Source organism: Podarcis tiliguerta (genome assembly GCF_965153285.1).
Source record: "Podarcis tiliguerta genome assembly, chromosome: 11".
Lineage (NCBI taxonomy): Eukaryota > Metazoa > Chordata > Lepidosauria > Squamata > Lacertidae > Podarcis > Podarcis tiliguerta.
The window spans coordinates 48,458,361-48,476,847 of record NC_139544.1 but is presented as its reverse complement, the minus strand read 5'-3'; the positions used below and the strand labels follow the sequence as shown (position 1 = coordinate 48,476,847).

At 46.8% G+C, this 18,487-nt stretch overlaps 1 protein-coding gene across 3 annotated transcripts; it reads right to left on the bottom strand.

Annotated features, from left to right (window-relative positions):
- Nucleotides 1–325: 325 nt before the first annotated feature.
- On the bottom strand, nucleotides 326–12,518 carry RAX (retina and anterior neural fold homeobox). 3 transcript variants are annotated; one of them, XM_083403160.1, is made up of 3 exons: nucleotides 11,696–12,518; nucleotides 8,387–8,628; nucleotides 326–1,220 (listed from the first exon to the last, which is right to left on the bottom strand). In XM_083403160.1, exons 1-3 carry the CDS (start codon nucleotides 11,985–11,987, stop codon nucleotides 768–770), a joined length of 987 nt encoding a protein of 328 aa, XP_083259286.1. In that variant the 5' UTR covers nucleotides 11,988–12,518; the 3' UTR covers nucleotides 326–767. The 3 variants fall into 3 exon arrangements, with proteins under 3 accessions (XP_083259286.1, XP_083259287.1, XP_083259288.1); XM_083403161.1 differs by having other exon boundaries at nucleotides 8,399–8,628; nucleotides 11,696–12,169; XM_083403162.1 differs by having other exon boundaries at nucleotides 8,387–8,604; nucleotides 11,696–12,169.
- Between the last annotated feature and the right edge of the window lie 5,969 nt (nucleotides 12,519–18,487).

Sequence of the window (18,487 nt, the reverse complement as noted above, 5' to 3'; positions counted from 1 at the left end):
TTTGAAATCTTTAATATAACATTTTAGTTTCCTGCTAATGTTGCTTTGGGTGTATACTTTATACTTGACTTTATTCAGTCACGTTTTCTCCTACGTGGTTTTATTTGATGTTTTAGTGTGTTGTAAACCACTTTGAGTCCCCCCCCCCAAATATAAAACAGTATAGAAATGGAATGAATAATAATAATATGTGATGATCTGCTTACTGCTTTAGGTTACTAAAACCAAACCTTGATGGTCCAGAGGGCTGCTGCAAACCACAGTCAAAAGATTTAGAATTAACAAACCATAAGTAATAGATACAGAATTAACAACCCCAGCGTCCTGTCTGAAAATATGTGTGCTTTAATGTTACAAAACGTGCCTAGGAAGGAGACAACATTTTCCTGCTTCTTCGTCACCTCTACTGTAATCCAGCCAATGAGTCAGGGATATTGGATGATTAGATCATTAAAAAAAGAAGAAATACAACAATCAAAACAAAGCTAGAACCAAGCCCTAAGTCTTGTGCCAAAGGTAGGGAAGAACATAAAGATTGCAGTGGCTAAATTGGAGGATTAAGGGGTTGGTTGGTCGGTAGGTAGGTGCAGAACGATTTCGGTTTAATGCTCAGGTCCCTTCTACAACACAAAATGAGGGGGCACTCTTAACAGCAATAGTCTTTGCTTATCTGTCCAGAACATAAGATCTAAGGGATGAGACCACTTTCCAAAGGTGGAGCAAGGGGAGCCTTTCTCACAAACCACATGGGCCAGAGATCTCCCTCCTCATATTGTCTGCCACGGTTTCCCAATGGATTGGATGTGCTCCTTTGCCTTCATCCTCAACGCAGCAATACTGGTGTTACGGGGGTCCACCTCTTCCAGCGGGAATTTGTCCACAAAGTTTGTCCCGCACTGGTAAGGCGGTGGAGGCCCCATGGCTCCTAGGGGTTGCAAGGTGTGTCCCATGGGGGGAGAGTTTAGGAAAGGGGGAGGGGTGTAGCTGCTGGGGAGGCTCTGTGGGGAAGCCACGAATCCTGGCAACGTCTGCAGGGGGCTGGTGTTGGGCATGGGCGGGTTCAGCCACGAGTCCAGGGGCAAGTTGCTGCCAATGGTCCCGATGGCAGAGGGCTGAGGTGAGCGGTTGAAGGAGAGGATGGGGGAATCCTGCAACTTCATGGATGTCACTTCCAGCTTCTCTTGACGACGCCACTTGGCTCTCCGGTTCTGAAACCAAACCTAAAGGGAAAAGGGGAAACCACATAAACACAAAGCAGACACATACCCTCCAACATTTCTCAGATGAAAATAAAGACATCCTATTCTACATAAAAGAAGATCAAACCTATCCATCATTATGGAAATCAGCCGAGTGCTCACTGGAAGGACAGATCCTGAAGCTGAGGCTCCAATACTTTGGCCACCTCATGAGAAGAGAAGACTCCCTGGAAAAGACCCTGATGCTGGGAAAGATGGAGGGCACAAGGAGAAGGGGACGGCAGAGGATGAGATGGTTGGACAGTGTTCTTGAAGCTACCAGCATGAGTCTGACCAAACTGCGGAAGGCGGTGGAAGACAGGAGTGCCTGGCGTGCTCTGGTCCATGGGGTCATGAAGGGTCGGACACGACTAAACAACAACATTCTACATAAGGAAGTTTCTCCTGCTTTTGATCTCCCTCACACAAAGACATCATACACACATCAACATTGGCCACTTTGAGCCAGTGACAATGCATTCAAAAAATGAGAATGCAAAGGAAAACACGGTTTTGCGTAAAATCCACATGTGCTAATTTATAGGCACAGATGCAGATTTGGAAACAATAAGCAGGAATCATCCAAGGAGTCCCGTCAGTGCAAGAACCTCTGCTTGTGCAATGGGCCTTTCTCTCTCTCCTCCCTCTCACCCCCTGAATTTGTCTCTGGGGGGAATGGGGAGAACCCCAGAATAGGACATGGGGTGAGGACAGGAGGGGTTCATTTCATCTGGCAAGCTGCAATGCTCATAGGATTTTCACCATAACAAATTACAACCCCTGTAATTTAAGTAGAAATATAATGCAGCTCAGGGACACGGGTGGCGCTGTGGGTTAAACCACAGAGCCTAGGACTTGCCAATCAGAAGGTCAGCGGTTCGAATCCCCACGACGGAGTGAGCTCCCATTGCTCTGTCGCTGCTCCTGCCAACCTAGCAGTTTGAAAGCACCTCAAAGTGCAAGTAGATAAATAGGTACCACTCTGGTGGGAAGGTAAACCGCGTTTCCGTGCGCTGCTGTGGTTTGCCAGAAGTGGCTTAGTCATGCTGGCCACATGACCCGGAAGCTGTACGCCAGTTCCCTCAGCCATTAAAGCGAGATGAGCGCCGCAACCCCAGAGTCAGCCATGACTGGACCTAAAGGGGTCCCCTTTACCTTTACCTATAATGCAGCTCAGGGATACGGCTCAGGAAAGGCTGCGACGTGGTGAGCTGTGAGACTATTCAGTCAACCATGCAGGTGCTAAACTGTTGATGAGCCCCTCCTGCTCTCCCTCCTGCAGCTTCGTTAACCTGGACTTGGACCAGGCAGCCCTTGCAACAGAGGGGTCCTTCAGTGAGCAGCGAGGAGGTTCAGGCAGAGGAAACCAGAATTTATGAGGCAAAAATCTTGGCTATGTTCCCCAGTGGGGTCTGGGGAGCTCACTGCATCCTGCTGTGCCACTCAAGCCCGTGTCTGCCAACCTGAAAGGCAGAGGGGAGTGTGTCCCTGCCATGGACGAGCCTCTGTCTCCAGCATGATTTGTGGTTGGTTCCTCCATAATTCGGACAATTGGCATTAATCAAGAGGTGCTCCTGGACCGACATATGCTAATAGGCTGCAATCAGTCAGCTGCCAAACGGACAGGGCTTGATTCTTTGAAGGTATCTGAATGTTTTCTTTGAAGCTTGAGAATCCTTACAACGGCCGGGAAAAGAAGGTGGTGATTTGTGCTTTCTTATGCTTTCTTATAGTTTTCAAATGGTCTCCTTTTTCCTGTCCTCCCCTATATAATGAAAAGGATATGTGTAGCTCAGGCACAGGGAAACTCGGCCCTCCAGATGTTTTGGGGCTACATTTCCCATCATCCCTGACCACTGGTCCTGTTAGCTAGGGATGATGGGAGTTGTAGTCCCAAAACATCTGGAGGGCCGAGTTTGCCTATGCCTGGTGTAGCTGATGCTCTGTTATTCTGTTTGTTACTTCGGAAAAAGGGGAGGGGAGGCTTTTGATTTATGCTCAACAAGGTTTTACTTTGCCCTCCCCCCTCAACCAAGGCTGAATAGACTTTATTTAGAATTATTCTTGGACTGTTGTTGGAGGAATGCGGGGGGGGGGGGGGAATGAACTGCTGACGAACAGCTGTGGTAAAGAGGCTGAATTTGAGAAAAGATATTGCTTTTAACTGTGTGCCGAGGAAGAACTCCAGAGCGGAATTTTAATGGCAGAGTTTGGGTATGCATTCTGTGAGTTATTTATGGCTGCGGCTCATATGCTAGTCTGTAAACAGCAGAAGGAATGGAATGAGACCTTGTACCATCCAGATAAACATTGCAAAGAACTGAGCAATGGAAGATAGTAATGAACTCTCCCAGCACACCAGGTCCGGAACAACAATGTATATTGTGAAATGGATTGTTTATTTATAAGATGTAACGGAGGTGCTATTTGTAAGGTGAAAAAAGTGGCCAACTGGAAGAATGTTTTAACGGCAAGTGAAGGATGTCAACTGGACTCTAAATAAGAAATGATGCGGCTATGTGAGGAAATAATGATGATGATCATATGTTTGGAACAGCAGTGGGAAACCTGATTTTAAGAAATTGTATTAAATTAATATAAATTGGTTCGATTTGTAATAATCTGGAAAATTAATTTTTAAAAATTGAAAAGTATATATAAACTTGGCCACCCCAGAGTCAGGTGTAGACCAAAATGCACATTCCATGCAATTTTCAATCATGAGTTTTTGGATATGTGAAAATATATCTCTTGTACAGTGGTATCTCAGGTTACAGACGCTTCAGGTTACAGACTCCGCTAACCCAGAAATAGTACCTCGGGTTAAGAACTTTGCTTCAGGATGAGAACAGAAATCGTGCTCCAGCGGCACAGCAGCAGCAGGAGGCCCCATTAGCTAAAGTGGTACCTCAGGTTAAGAAGGGTTTCAGGTTAAGAACGGACCTCCAGAACGAATTAAGTTCTTAACTAGAGGTACCACTGTATATTACATGAGACTTGTGAAACTAGCTCATAAGTAAACAGCCAAATCACAGTAATTTGCCTTGAAGCCTAAATAATCACAAGGTGCTGCAGTACCCTGTTTTCATTTAAGCAAATGAGATCCCAAGGGTACTTTAATAGTAGAATTTTGCCTTCCATCTGCCTTTCACTGAAAGTCAACCAACACTATTTGATTGCTCAAAGAAAATGAGCTTCTCTCTCATATACTTTCTGAGTTTAGATGCCGGCCAAAATCCTTTAAAACCCATACCAAGCCCTGAGCTCCCTTAGTTAATTCAAACTTGAGGGGTTAAAAAAGAAACCCCCTGCAGGCAATTTTGTCTCATGCTCCCCATCAAATCATTCCCCTTAGTCCATAAACCCAAATCTGCTCTCATTACCCACTAGAAGGGATAAAATTAGTGCTGGTTTTTGGAGGCTGCTTTTTCCAAACACACACGCTTTTGGAATCCCTCCCAGATTTTTTCCTTCTTCTTTTTACAGATGACTAGTAAATATTTCAGGCTTCTCAAACATTTTCGTGATCCAGGGATTACAGATCATTCAGCTTTAATTAAGCCTGCGAAAAAAACCTCCCACTTACAATTAAGCAGGTGGGGTGGGAGAGAAATCCCCAACTTTCTTCTTTTCGGTGGGAACTGACGTTTCTGAGAAGCCACGAAGGTGGCGGCTCACACACGCATGAGAACGCACCTCTTTGCAACACACTCTACAACTGGTGGGATCCAGCGAAGGTTAAGTGCCGTACTTTTAAGTCCTTGGTGGAAAAAACATATCTCCATATGTATCCACCCACAATAGGATCTCGATGCGATAAGGAGGTAAATATGGCTACTTGACACTTCCCCTCAATTTCTGTGAAGTGTGTGTATTGAGGCGCTCTTGCTTTCTTCCGCAACGTTCTTCAGCAATCATTCATAACCTCCTCTAAACAAATTAGGCTCTCACAATGCAATTCATTTAGCGAAAAACACGGGTACCGTAAAGAGCTTAGCTGGTTGCCGCACTGCAAATATATATGCTTCTGCTCCGCATTAACTTGCACAGGACCCTGCCAAATTTAGAACTCCGGGAGATCAGGGTTCTAAATCTCACCGGGGGGGGGGGATGTCTGCTCAAGTACAACTCCCCTTCTCCAGAACTTCAGCCCCCATGTGGGAGGCTGTGCCAATGAGAACATGGGGGAGCAGACAAGGGGCTCCTCCCTTCTCCCCCCGCCCCACAGAGCAGCTCCTTATGCATCACCACAAGAGAGGGGAAAAGATCTGCATAAAAGGTGCACGTGCTGTTCTATATGCATAGATACACATTTAGAAATAATTGCTGGAATTTCAATAGAAGTATACAATGCCTCTCACCGCAGTGCGGAAGTGACCTGTGCCTGCTCAGCCTGCTGTCTGAGCTGTCTAACTATCGATGGGCAACTTCAAGGCCTTTCTTGGTCTCCCTTCTGAAAGATTTTCAAACTGAGCTTGGACTGAACAGAACTTCAGAGAAAAGGCTGCAAAGTTGGACCCATGAGACAGGTTTCAACTCAATGGTTGCATGCATGGAATAAGGTCTGCTTGCTTGCACAAGTGGACATCCGGCTCTTCTGCTGTTATGTGTCCTCTTGCATGCTCCCTAAATCTGCTCCAGAGGGTTGGGATGGGGGGAACCCGGAACAGCATGTGGGGCTAGAAGTCTCAGTGCTGAAGCAGAGCTTGTTCCATGCACACATACCCTGCTTAGCACTATGTTGAATAAAGGAGGGGCAAGAAGGAAGAATACACAAGAATCCTATAGGCACCACAACGCACACATGGTGTTACTGCACATAGATGGGGCCGAACCAACTATTAGGTAGACTGAAGTGACTTTTTTTGGATGACAAATGCTAAGAGGTGGAGAGGGACCATGAGATGTTGGAAGGCAGAGCTGTGTGTGATGCCCAGTGTTGTTGACATTCATCTGTCTCAGGAGACAATGGAGTGCGCTTCCAGGGGTGAAGTCAAACTGCTGCGTTAGCAGCACTGAAGGGTGCAAGCTTGGGCAGCGTGTATGGACTGCCCAGAAGTCAGGACTCAGCCTTGCTGATGGGGTCCGAAGGAAAGCAGAGCAATATGTTGGGGACCAGCTTGGCTGCAGGAGTTGCTGGAAGTGTGCCCTATTATTATTATTATTATTATTATTATTATTATTATTATTATTATTATTTGTAGACCACCTCTTATCCGTAGAGCTCAGGGTGATTACAACATGGGGCTCCTGCTTAGAAATGTGCTGTGAAGGACATTCTCTTGTCTACAGTGTTGCAGGAAAATTCAACCGCTGGTCCAGTTGGCTTCTAGACATGTCAGGAAGGGGAGTACTGCCCTTTGTGTTTGAGCCAGGACAGAGTGAGTAGCTCCATGTGCACAAAAGGATGGGTGCACATCAGTTCTACCTCCACTTCAGCCAATGGGGTGGCCGAATGGGCTTCAGTTTACACCAAAGCCCTGATGAAGCACTGCCACCTCTTACCCCAGACGCTGGGCACCTGCCTTTAAGTCTATCATGAAATGGAAAAGGAGGCAGCTGTGGACCTTCTCACTCGCTAGCTTCCCAGTTCTGTTGCCTTCCCCCTTCCTTAGCTGCTGTGGCAAGCAGGTCTCCAGGTGCAGTGCCCGATTAAACCCTGAGGAGACCCCCTAGGCAGTCAAAATCTCGGGGTCTCCTGCTCTAGTGGGATAACATTCAAGTAAGAAAGCTTGGTTCTAATTTTCTTTGAAGATCAAATCAATGTTGTTTTGATCCGTTTGCCACGGGGCCCTTAAAAGTTGCGGGGCTGATGGGCCGGTAGCTACTCTGCCTCTTTGGTAATCCAGCACTGTCCAGGTGTGCCGTTCAGCAGGTGAAGTAGTGGGACAAACAGACACAGACACACACCAGGACTGGGGACCAAGTGAGCTGACATCTACAGCTGCATTGGGAAATTTAAAGGGTTGTGTCACTTTAAATGGGAGGCAATTCTGCACTCCCATCCACAGCTTATCACCGAAAAGGGGAAGCAGGTAATAAAAGAAACCCTGCTCTCAGTTTTGCAGTGCTGCTAGAGGCTAGATGGAGCAAAAAATTCAAATTCAGAAGCAAGAAAATGAACAAAAAGAGCTTGAAAAGCCTGCCTCTCTGTGGGCATTGCTAGATGCTAAGGTGCCGATTACATAGGCTGTATTTCAAAGGACATAATATTATTCCATATCCCAGGCCAGTGGTGGACCTACATTTTTGGGAGTCCGCTTGAACTGTTATGGGGACCCCTTTGGAACCAGCAACAAGGTCTGGATAACCATCATTATCTTCTTCAGTGGGGTTGTTCCATGACAGATCACCACTATTGACTTTGGGATTCACTCAAACATTGCAGGAAAGCCGGTTCTTGTTTAACGAATCCCTAACTTTCATGCAGAAGGTTGTAGCAGGAAGAACATGGAAAGAGGTGCCAATTGCACATGCTATTTCTGGAGCATTCAAAGAATTTGAAAATTAAGCCTAATTGTAACATACTTGGAAAACTAAAATTAACCTAAGGTGCTTGCTTGCTTGCTTGCTTGCTTGCTTGTTTGTTTGTTTGTTTGTTTGTTTGTTTGTTTATTTACTTACTTACTAACTAACTAACTAACTAACTAACTAACTAACTAACTATAGTTTCTCCTTTCCTTTTCTGTCTCCCCCTCTCTTATCCCAAAATCTATGGTACCCTATAAATCAATAAATAGGGAACTTCCAATAAGTTTAAAAACACATACATCAATGTAAATGATATTTCAAATTGCACGATCTACCAAAACGACGACAAACCAACCAACACCTTTCTCCTGTGCTGGACATTGCATGATTAGGAGAATTCTTAGCCAGAGTATCTGAAACTAAACACTCATAATTAGAGAGAGATTGCGGTCTGGAGTGTTAAAAAAAGGCAGATTAAGGAAAATCCTTTACTACGTATGCAAAGTCTGAAATTATATCCGGGGTGGGGGAGCCTTTTACTGGATTAGCAGGGAAAGGCTGCTTTTGACTGAGGTCTTCTAATGAAGATGAGAACCTGAGGATTAACTGTCCAAGATTTCACCATGTGGCTAGATGGAGAAGGAGGAGGAGGAAGAGAAGACCACCTGCCATTTTACCTGGACTCTCACTTCAGGTAGGTTGACCTTCATAGCCAGCTCCTCTCGGCTATAGACATCGGGATAGTGGGATTTCTCGAAGGCTCGCTCAAGTTCGTGCAGCTGGTAGGTGGTGAAGGTTGTCCGGTTCCTCCGGTGTTTCTTCTTGGGCTGGTCTTCATCGGACAGTTTGCCGTCGCTGTTGTTGCAAGTGGCCAGCTCTGGACTCAAGCACTCCTCTGAGCGTTTGGAGCAGTAGGGGTCTGGGAGGGGGGGAGAAGAAGGAGAGGTGAGGCAACCCACCAACAAATGGAGCCAGAGTTCATGGATTTAAGGCTGTAACCTTGTAAGTCCCATTGAAATCAGTAGAACTTACTTCTGAGTAGGCATGCATAGGATTGAGCAGCCAAGCTGATTCACACCAGCATGTCTACCTGATGCTAAGCACATTTGAGTCAACGTAAGTATACCACTGATTTCAACATAATTTGTTTCCAGATTTAATAAATCCAGACTTCTTGTCTTGATTTCTTTTAACATTTTGAGCTGGTTTCACAGAGAACTAACAGAGATAGATGATAGATAGATGATAGATAGATAGATAGATATAGATAGATAGATGATGGATAGATACATCTCCTTTATCTTTTAAAAGACTTCAAGTGTTTTACAAGAAAGAAAATATGTATTTCTGTTAATCAGCACCATATAATCACATTACTTAATTGCTGTATCCTTCTATGTGTTCCTCCTTTCTGTTGCCTTCAATTTTGACTCTATTTCAAACTAAAATCCAGTGTTAAAAGCAACATTGATATTGCTACTGTTTCTGCCTTTTGCAGCCTTACCCTGGATCCTAAAACCTATTACGGTACGTATATGCAAATGCCATTGATTTCGTTGCTTTGAAGTCCGTTAGCTCTAATCTGGATTGGAGCAATCCTGTGCATGCCTGCTCAGAATTATGCTGAACTCAGCAGCTCTGTGGCCAGCCAAGGATACATGGTCTTGGTCATTTATATATTATTATGAGTTAATAATATTCCATGAAAATCTAAATGAATGGAAGCTGATCCACTCAACTGCTCTGCACAACTTGATGCTTCCCTCCCCTTTTGTCCCAGCATTGTACTATTCCCCTGGTAAAACAGAGGCCATTCCGAACCATTCTCCAATGGCTGTTTTTGGACCATCACTCATCTGCTTTGGAAAGGTTTGAGATTGCATCTTGCTGGCTTAGAGCAAAGTCTGCCTAAGCCAGCTTTCCCACTGCTTCCCATGGTGTTGAGCCAGATGCTCACAAGTGGGGAGTGATCCACATGACACAAGTGCAATGTAGCCTGGGGGAAGCAATTTGAATTTGATGTGCTGGTGAGACTAGAAAACGACGAGACCTACAGTTCATCCACTCTAGCGCCCTGTTCTCACAGCAGCCAACCAGATGCCCACGAGAAGCTTGCAAGTAAGGCAGGAGTGCAACAGCAGTCTCCCTACTTGTGATTCCCAGGCAATTCAAAGGTATATAATCTCTGACTGTGGAGGAAAAACATAGCCAACAAGGCAAGTAGCCTTGTCCTCCCTAAATTTGTCCAATCCCCTTTAAAGTCATGCAAGTTGATGGACTTCGCTGCATCTTCTGGAAGTGCAACCTTAACTAGGCACTGAGTGAAGAACTTTTAATGTTCCAAGATTTAGCTTCATTGGATGTCCCCAAGTTCTAAGCAGGAAAACATCTCTGCATCCACTTTCTTCATAAGCTGCACAATTTTGCACATGTTCATCATGCCCCAACTCTTCGCCATAAAGGGAGTTGCTCCAGCCCCTGTGATCATTTTGCTTTGCCCCATGTCTGACTCTTTCCCAGCTCTATGAAACTCTTCTTCAGGTGTGGTGATCAGGACGGGACACAGTATTCTTAAGGGTGGTCACACCGGCTAAGCTCTTCCTAACATGAGCAGAGGTGGCAGTCCTCAGAGAGAGGAACTCCTGGATAAAATGGACAGCTCATAGGCGTATTGGTCCATCGGTTCTGTGCCACTTGATGGATTCATTTGGGAATAAGCCGCACAAGTGTGGCAACCCCAGACGGGATATGAAAATGAGCTTGAAGAACCAGACAAGACCATGTTTCTCTGTCTCCTGCGTTCCAATGCTATTCCCCCCCAAATGGAAACAGCACCCTTAGTGCAGAAGCAAGTCCCACTGAAATAATCTGAGCACTTGCCTTCAAGAAGATGAGTTTAGGGTGAGAATCCCTCCCTGGGAAATCTGGTCCCCAACATACGTTGTCGTTTCTAACCCCATGGACCAGAGCACGCCAGGCACTCCTGTCTTCCACTGCGTCCCGCAGCTTGGTCAAACTCATGTTCGTAGCAACATACGTACTTCAGTATAAAATACCATTGTAATGGATGGCGCCTCAGCCGCATTAACAGCCCATGCAGGGAGCCTCACTAGGTTCAGTGGGACATGCGACTGTGTCCAGTTTCAGTGCCCTTGCCTTAATTTGCCATGCTGTGCTCTGGGAAACGTTCTCTTTCCTTCCTTGCATGCCAGAGTGCCTTTTCTAAAGTTGTACAATTTACAGAACGCCCGGGGCACTGTTTGCTCAAGCAGCCAAAGACACACTCAATAGGTTGCTCCTTTGAAAAGCATCACCATCACTTGGCATCTGCCGGCAGAGCTGGGAGAGCTGGAAGAGACACCCTCGGAAGCACTGGAGAGTGGCTGCCAGTCAGTGTAGACAGACTGAGCTAGATGGGACCCATGGTCTGACTCTGTGCAAGGCAGCTCCCTGTGTTTGGGATTTTTAAAGAGTGGGGTTTTTAGAGGGAACTTGGCTGGTCTTAATTATTGTGTCTGAGGCGTCTCACAAAGATGCCTGATCTTTAAAACGCTTTCCTCCTCTTCTTCCTCCGTTATCCCCTCCAGCACTTAACTGATTTTAAAGGTGCCCATTTAAAAAAACGCACCCCTCTCTTAATAATAATTTTATCATTTATACCCCACCCATCTGACTGGGTTTGCTCAGCCACTCTGGGCGGCTCCCAGCACATAATGCATCAAACATAATAAGACAGCAATCATTAAATACTTCCCAAAATAATAATAATAATAATAATAATAATAATAATAATAATAATGTTATTCGAACTTGCTTCCAAAGGGGGGGGGGGTTAATGGGGGTCTCCTTCAAACTGAAGCAAAGAAACCACACACGTTCACTGGTCCCAGAAGCTACAGGAGGACTGGGGTCCTCCACTAAGTGGAAGACTATGATCTGACATTCAACCCCCCCCCCAAAAAAACACCCCTCGCCCCCTGCCTTACCTCCGAAGTGTTCTTCCGCAGGCCCTTCCTGGCCAGGCTGCTCAGCTGGCATTTTGGAGAAGCAGTCCCTGGGGCTGCGCTTCTCTCCCTCCTTCATGGGCCTGCCTCCGCCACTGGCATCGTGGGCTTGGAAGGCACCCAAAAGGGGGTCCTCTTTGGTAAATCCCAGGATCGCTTCGATGCTGTGGAGCCTAGACGGGTTCCCTCCTCCGCTGGGGCTCCTCACCAAGTGCCCAGTCAGGGAGAAGCCGCCGTCGGTCATGTTCAGAAGGGAGCCTTGCTGCAGGTGCATGGAGCTCTCCTGGTGGCAGGGCAGGGGGCTGGTGTGGGGAGGGGGAGGGCGAGGAGGACAGCCCTCGATCCTCCCCTTCCAAGGACCCCCGGAGGCTCCCCTATGCCATGCGCGCTCCTTCCTTGCTCAGCCGTCCAACAAGAGCACGACGGAGGGACCCTGCTTCTTCGTCTTCTTCTTCCTTTCCTCCTCCTCCTCCTTCCGACGGCTGGCAGGATTTGCGAGGCTCCTCAGGCGACCAGCTCCCGTCGGGATCTGCTTGTGTCAGAGGGCAGCAGCGGGCGAAGGCGGCTTGCGAGTCCTCGCTGAGCCTAAGCGGCTCTCGGCCCCAGCCGCCCTTCCCGTCTCCTTCCAAGCTGACGGGGCCCGGTCGTCCTCGGACAGCCGAGGATCAGCGGCCAGGATTGGAGTGACCTTTCTCCGTGCAGAGCAAGGAGCTCGCCCGCGCAGCGACGCCACCAGCGCTGCCTGGGAGAGGCGCGGCAGAGGTGCGTCCCGTCGGAGTCCCGCGGGCGCTGCTGCTTGGGTGCTCCCGTGCGCTCCGTCTCCCGGGGGCTTTGTGCGACTTGGGGGCCGGAGGCACCTGAGTTAACGGGGGTGGGGGCTCTCCTTCGCCTCAGGCTCCTCCCCTCGACGGGAAGGGCGGCCCTTCGAGGAAACTGACCAGCGGGGAGGAAGCAGCCAGAGAGAAACGGTCGCCGTCGAGGGAGGCTGAGAAGTGGACGCGGTTTTGTTTTGTTTCTGCTAGGGTTTCAGGGAGGTCTCAACTTCCGACGGGCTAACTCCGGTTGAAGAGGGAAAGGGGTTTTATTTTTGCTTTTAAAAAGGGCAGAAAACTTGTTTTAGAGGGACCAGGCGGTTGCAGAGGTAGGAAGGAGCAGAGCAAAGTTTCCAGGAGGCATTTTGGAGCTCACACACGCACGTCTTAAAAACAAGTGGGTTTTAAAAGAGAGACAAATTCACGGAGAGGAGCAGCGAAGGCTACTAGCCACGGTGAATATGCCCTGTTCCACAAACACACTTTTAGGAAATCTCCTCCTGCGAACGGGAACAAGAGGATTTCTTTGTCAAAGGAGGAGCTATCTAGGGGCCTAGGGATCTAGTCTGGGAGTCTTGTCAGATTAGGATCTGAATGTGCGGCGGGGGGAGGAGGAATCGTGGAAGGGGCGCAGCTTCTTCCTAATCTTGAAAGACTTTCTAAGAAGCCCACCCTTGAAATCCGGGGAGTTTAACGAAAGGATGGAGGTCGTTTTGCGAGAAAGGCGCCTGATGGTTTCACTGGTTTCTCTCTCCCTCCCCTCGCAGACTGTTAATTAATTAAAGGCAATCAAAATTAGTTAATTGAAATAAATTGGGCAAGTCACAGGAAGGGCTATCGGACGAAGACAGCGATTTAAGGAGCCGTCCAGGTCAGGACTGTGGGGTTTTAATTCGATTTCACCCCGTTGGCTTCGACGGCGTGTTTTTGGCTCCTCGTCTAAAGGACGAGGAACCGCTTGTTCTTTCTTTTTCGCAAGGACCTCGTTTCCAGCGCGGGACTGAAAGATGTTATGCAGAGAGGACTCAGGGATATGATATCGTTCCGGGGGGAAAACTCCGCTTAAAATCCTATTTAAAATCTAACCGCTTAATCCGCAGTTAAGGCATTAATCGATTTGCCGCGCCTATTAACCACTCCTTGTTTTTCCTTCCCGGCTTTAAATAAATGAAATAAACTTATTTTCTTGCGACTGCCCAACCAGCTGGATTTTGTGTCTGTTGTTCTGCCCCGTTTCTGGCCCTACATTTCTAGCGCTGATCCGATGTGCTTAAAAAAAAAGTTCTGCAAACGGAGCTGTTTCTGCGGTGGGCGCTGCCGTCGGTGAGTCTGAATGGCATTATTCCAGACTCAAAAATACCATTTGATCGGAGTCAATCCGCTCTTACAACAAGTGTGGAATCAAGAAGGCAGCCACAGCCGCTGACTCTCCTGGGATTTATCAGCTGGGAGGGGAAAGGCACTCTGCACATGCTCAGAATCACGCACGCCTTTATTACTGATGGCCCATTTCCTGACCTTTTGTTGTCGTCGTTATTCCCTTTATTCTCTTTACTTCCAAAATACAAAACCGTTGCAAATCAAGCATCTGGCCGCAGAAACTGCATTGCAGGTAGAAAACAGAGAACAAATAACAAGGACAATAAGACTCTCTCTCTCTCTCTCTCTCTATATATATATGGGATAAAGTAATAACATAAAATCGCACAACTGGAATAAATAAGCAGATAAACGCACAATTTATTTATCACACATTAATATAACAAATGCAAACTGCTATGTTTCGAAGGATCTGTTCACGAAAACAAAGATATGCAGCAGCTTCAGAAAGATGTTAAATTGTGCGAAGGTATGTGTTTGAATATCAACATATGGGGATGAAATTAGATTTTACTTTTTGGGGGGAGAATCCATGTGTGGAACAAGGGGAAGAGCAAATCTTAAAGAAAGAGACACTTAAACTTTAGAATCTGGCCAATATTTGCTTTTAAGCCACTTTCTGCTATTACTGCTACTACTACTGCTACCACCATTGCTACTAATAGTCTTAGTACCACCCTGCAATACTGCAGCTCAATTTGTAAACAAATGTTAAAAGCTCAAACAGCTCTCTGCCCTGAGGAGTCTACAGTCTAAATTTTGCCTCTGAGGTGGGGATTGAAGACCTTAAAAACATGGGCATAGCCAGGGTTTTTGTTACGAAGGTGGCAGCTTTTTTCAGGAAATCAAAATTGTTGAGTTTTTCTTGGGAAATCACGGGTAAAAAAATACCCCGTAAATAGGACATTCTGCGGGGGGGGGGGGGTGAGGCAGAAACTCCGATAACTGAGTACTTTCAATGCTTTTCGACAACATTTCTGGAAATGGGGGGGGGGGCAGCTGCCCCCTGTCCCACTTGGCTACTTAAAAATGAAGTTGAGAGTGGGTGAAGCATAGGGATTAAGGGACAGACGTAGGCAAACACATACTTCCGTTTCCACTCCGTTTTGAGACCGGAGACTGGGATCTTTAAATAGGCTTTAGGGGAAAGTGGGCTTCTAAGGAGGAAAAGTATTTTGAAGATAAGCAGTGGAGGTACTTGGAGTGGTAAGATTCAGGGTCTCTTTCTCTTTCTCTCTGTGTTATTTGGGCAGTGTCTTCCTGTGAAACTGCAATGCCCAGAAGTTGCTGGTACCTCACTGATAATAATAATAATAATAATAATAATAATAATAATAATAATAATAATAATAATAATAAATTTATTTATACCCCGCCCATCTGGCTGGGTTTCCCCTGCCACTCTGGGCGGCTTCCATCATAATATTAAAATACAATAATCTATTAAACATTAAAAGCTTCCCTAAACAGGGCTGCCTTCAGATGTTTTCTAAAAGTCTGGTAGTTGTTTTTCTCTTTGACATCTGGTTGGAGGACGTTCCACAGGGCGGGTGCCACTACCAAGAAGGCCCTCTGCCTGGTTCCCTGTAACTTGGTTTCTTGTGGTGCGGGAACCACCAGAAGGCCATTGGTGCTGGACCTCAGTGTCTGGGCAGAACGATGGGGGTGGAGATGCTCCTTCAGCTATACTGGACCGACAGCCACTGTATCATTTTATCATCTTGCACAGTGTCTTAAGGAAACATAGCAGCCTGGATTGAGCTTGCAGCACCCAGAGCAAATAGCTGCAGGCAGGAGCCAGCACCAGGTTCTTTGAGTTGCTGAGTTCTGAAGCTGCTGAGAAAATAATGGCAGCTCTGATTTGGTTTAAGGCAGCTTCCTATGTTCTCCTTTGAGAACAACACAAGAAGATCTGGACTCAACTAAACACCTATTTCACTCTGGGCTCATCCCTTAATGGATCCTACATGTGAAGAAGCCATCACAGATCAGATGGCTACTACATGTTACATTAAACACACATTTTGAAAAGTGTGTGTGCAATGGGTCATTTGCCGTCAAAGGTGTTTTTTTCAAAGGATGAACAAATGAAGAGCCATTATACAACATACAATTTTATAACAAGGTATAAGTTTTAAAACATCATACATTATACAGTCATACCTCGGGTTACAGATGCTTCAGGTTGCGCGTTTTTGGGTTGCGCACTGTGCCGAACCCAGAAGTACCAGAACGGGTTAATTCCGGGTTTTGATGCTCGCACATGCGCAGAAGCACTAAATTGTGCTTTGCACATGCACAGAAGTGCCAAATCGTGACACATGCGCAGACGCGGCGCTGTAGGTTGCGAACACTGCTGGTTGCGAACGTGCCCCCCGCACGGATCACGTTCACAACCCGAGCATCCACTGTACTGACTATTTGTTCAACAAGCCATGTCTACACTGACCAGGAGCAGGTATTTCTCACCACCTGCCACCTAAGTGAGACAGGGCCTTTTTAATTGTGGCACCTTGACTCCAGTCAGGAGAAGCCTAGGGCTTTGGGAGTTGGTGTTATCTTGGTATGCTCAGGGAGTAGCACAGGTGGAATGCCTATTAAAACGCCCCAGTCCAAATGACAAGGCATTAGGAACATTGCACCACTGTCTCTAACAGAGCAATTTTAAGTGGCGCAATGACTCCCCTGCTGACTGCTTTGAGCGTTTTCTCTGCTGCCTCCACGATGCTGCTAACTTGTCTCCTTCCTCTTTCACCCCGTTCCCTTCTGTTTTGCCATCCCATAAACACACACACACACAAAATGGGCTCGATAAAAGGTAACCTTGCCTGGCAGCATTAGGGAGTGCAGGACAACGGGTAAAAAGAATTAACTCTGGGAAAACAAAAGACTATAAGCCCCTTAGCAGCATGCAGGCAAAAGCTTAGAGGAAACACAGCCAATCGTGGTTTGCCCTGCCTCTCTGGTCTGGGCTGCAGGTTGGTCTGCCTAGCTGCCTGCCACCAGCAACAGCCAAAGGAGCTGTGTTGCATCACACCATCTAGGTCCATCTAATTGTCCATTATTCTGTTTGGCCAGGCAGATGCCAGTGGAGAGCTTATTTTGAATGCAGGAGCCTTTCCTTGTTCTTTGTCCCAGATATACTACTTCTGGACAGAGCAGTTCCATGGGCAAGAATGGCTAACAGTCATTCTGGTAGATTGAGGGCCACACTAATGCTGATGGAGAGGCTGTGAACCTGCCTGCCCTGCTTAAATATAAAATGGAGGACGGGGAGCAAAAGAGGATGGAGGAGACACACACATCACCTTCCTTTGCTGTGCCTCGGGTTAAGAACTTAATTCGTTCTGGAGTCCATTCTTAACCTGAAACTGTTCTTAACCTGAAGCACCACTTTAGCTAATGGGGCCTCCTGCTGCCACCGCACCACCGGAGCACAATTTCTGTTCTCATCCAGAAGCAAAGTTCTTAACCCAAGGTACTATTTCTAGGTTAGCAGAGTCTGTAACATGAAGCGTATGTAATCCGAGGTACCACTATATGCAGAAAGCAGGGTTGAAAGTGAGTTTAATGAACTGTATCTCTATGGTTATCATTTTCTGTTTGTGTGATTTTGTACCAAAACCAATAAAATATAAATAACCATTAAAAAATAAAACCCAAACTAGAGCCTGAAGGCACTTTGGGATGAATAATAATAATATTTATATGCCGCCCCTCTGATTGGATTGCCCCTGCCACTCCGAGGAGCTTCCAGCAAAATCTAAAACCACAATAAAACATCAAACATTAAAAACTTCTCGATACAGGGCTGCCTTCAGAAGTCTTCTAGAAGTCATATCACTGTTTATTTCCTTGACATCTGAAGGGAGGCTGTTCCACAGAGCTGGTGCCAGTACCAAGAAAGCCCTCTGCCTGGTTCCCTGTAACCTCACTTCTCACAATGAGGTAACTGCCAGAATGATGGAGTGGAGATGCTCCTTCAGGTATAAAGGGTCAAAGCCATTAGAGCTTCAAAGGTCAGCACCAACACTTTGAACTGAGTTTGGAAATGTACTGGAAGCCAATGTAGATCTCTTATGACCAGTGTTATATGGTCTCAATGGCATTTCCCAATCACCAGTCCAGATGCCACATTCTGGATTAGTTGTAGTTTCTGAGTCACCCTCAAGGGCAGTCCCACATAGAGCGCATTGCAGTAGTCCAAGTGGGCGATAACCAGAGCATGTACCACTCTGGTGAGGCAGTGTGCAGGCAGGAAGGGGCTCAGCCAATGTACCAGATGGAGCCCTGGACACAAAACTGACCTGCGCCTCCATGGACAGTTGTGAGTCAAAAATGACTCCCAGGCTGTGCACCTGGTCCTTCAGAGGCACAGGTGCCCCATTCAGGACCAGGGATGAAGCTCAAAAGAGATGGGGAGGGGGCTGGGAGGGCTAGTATCCAGGGCAAAGTGGGGCAGACCCTTTTCCATGCTTTTACTTAGGTGTTCACGGCATCTATGCAAGGGATGAGGATTGGAAGAAGACCAGAAGAAATTGACCAGAAGAAAGATACCTTCTTGGCTCCTCCACCAAACCCC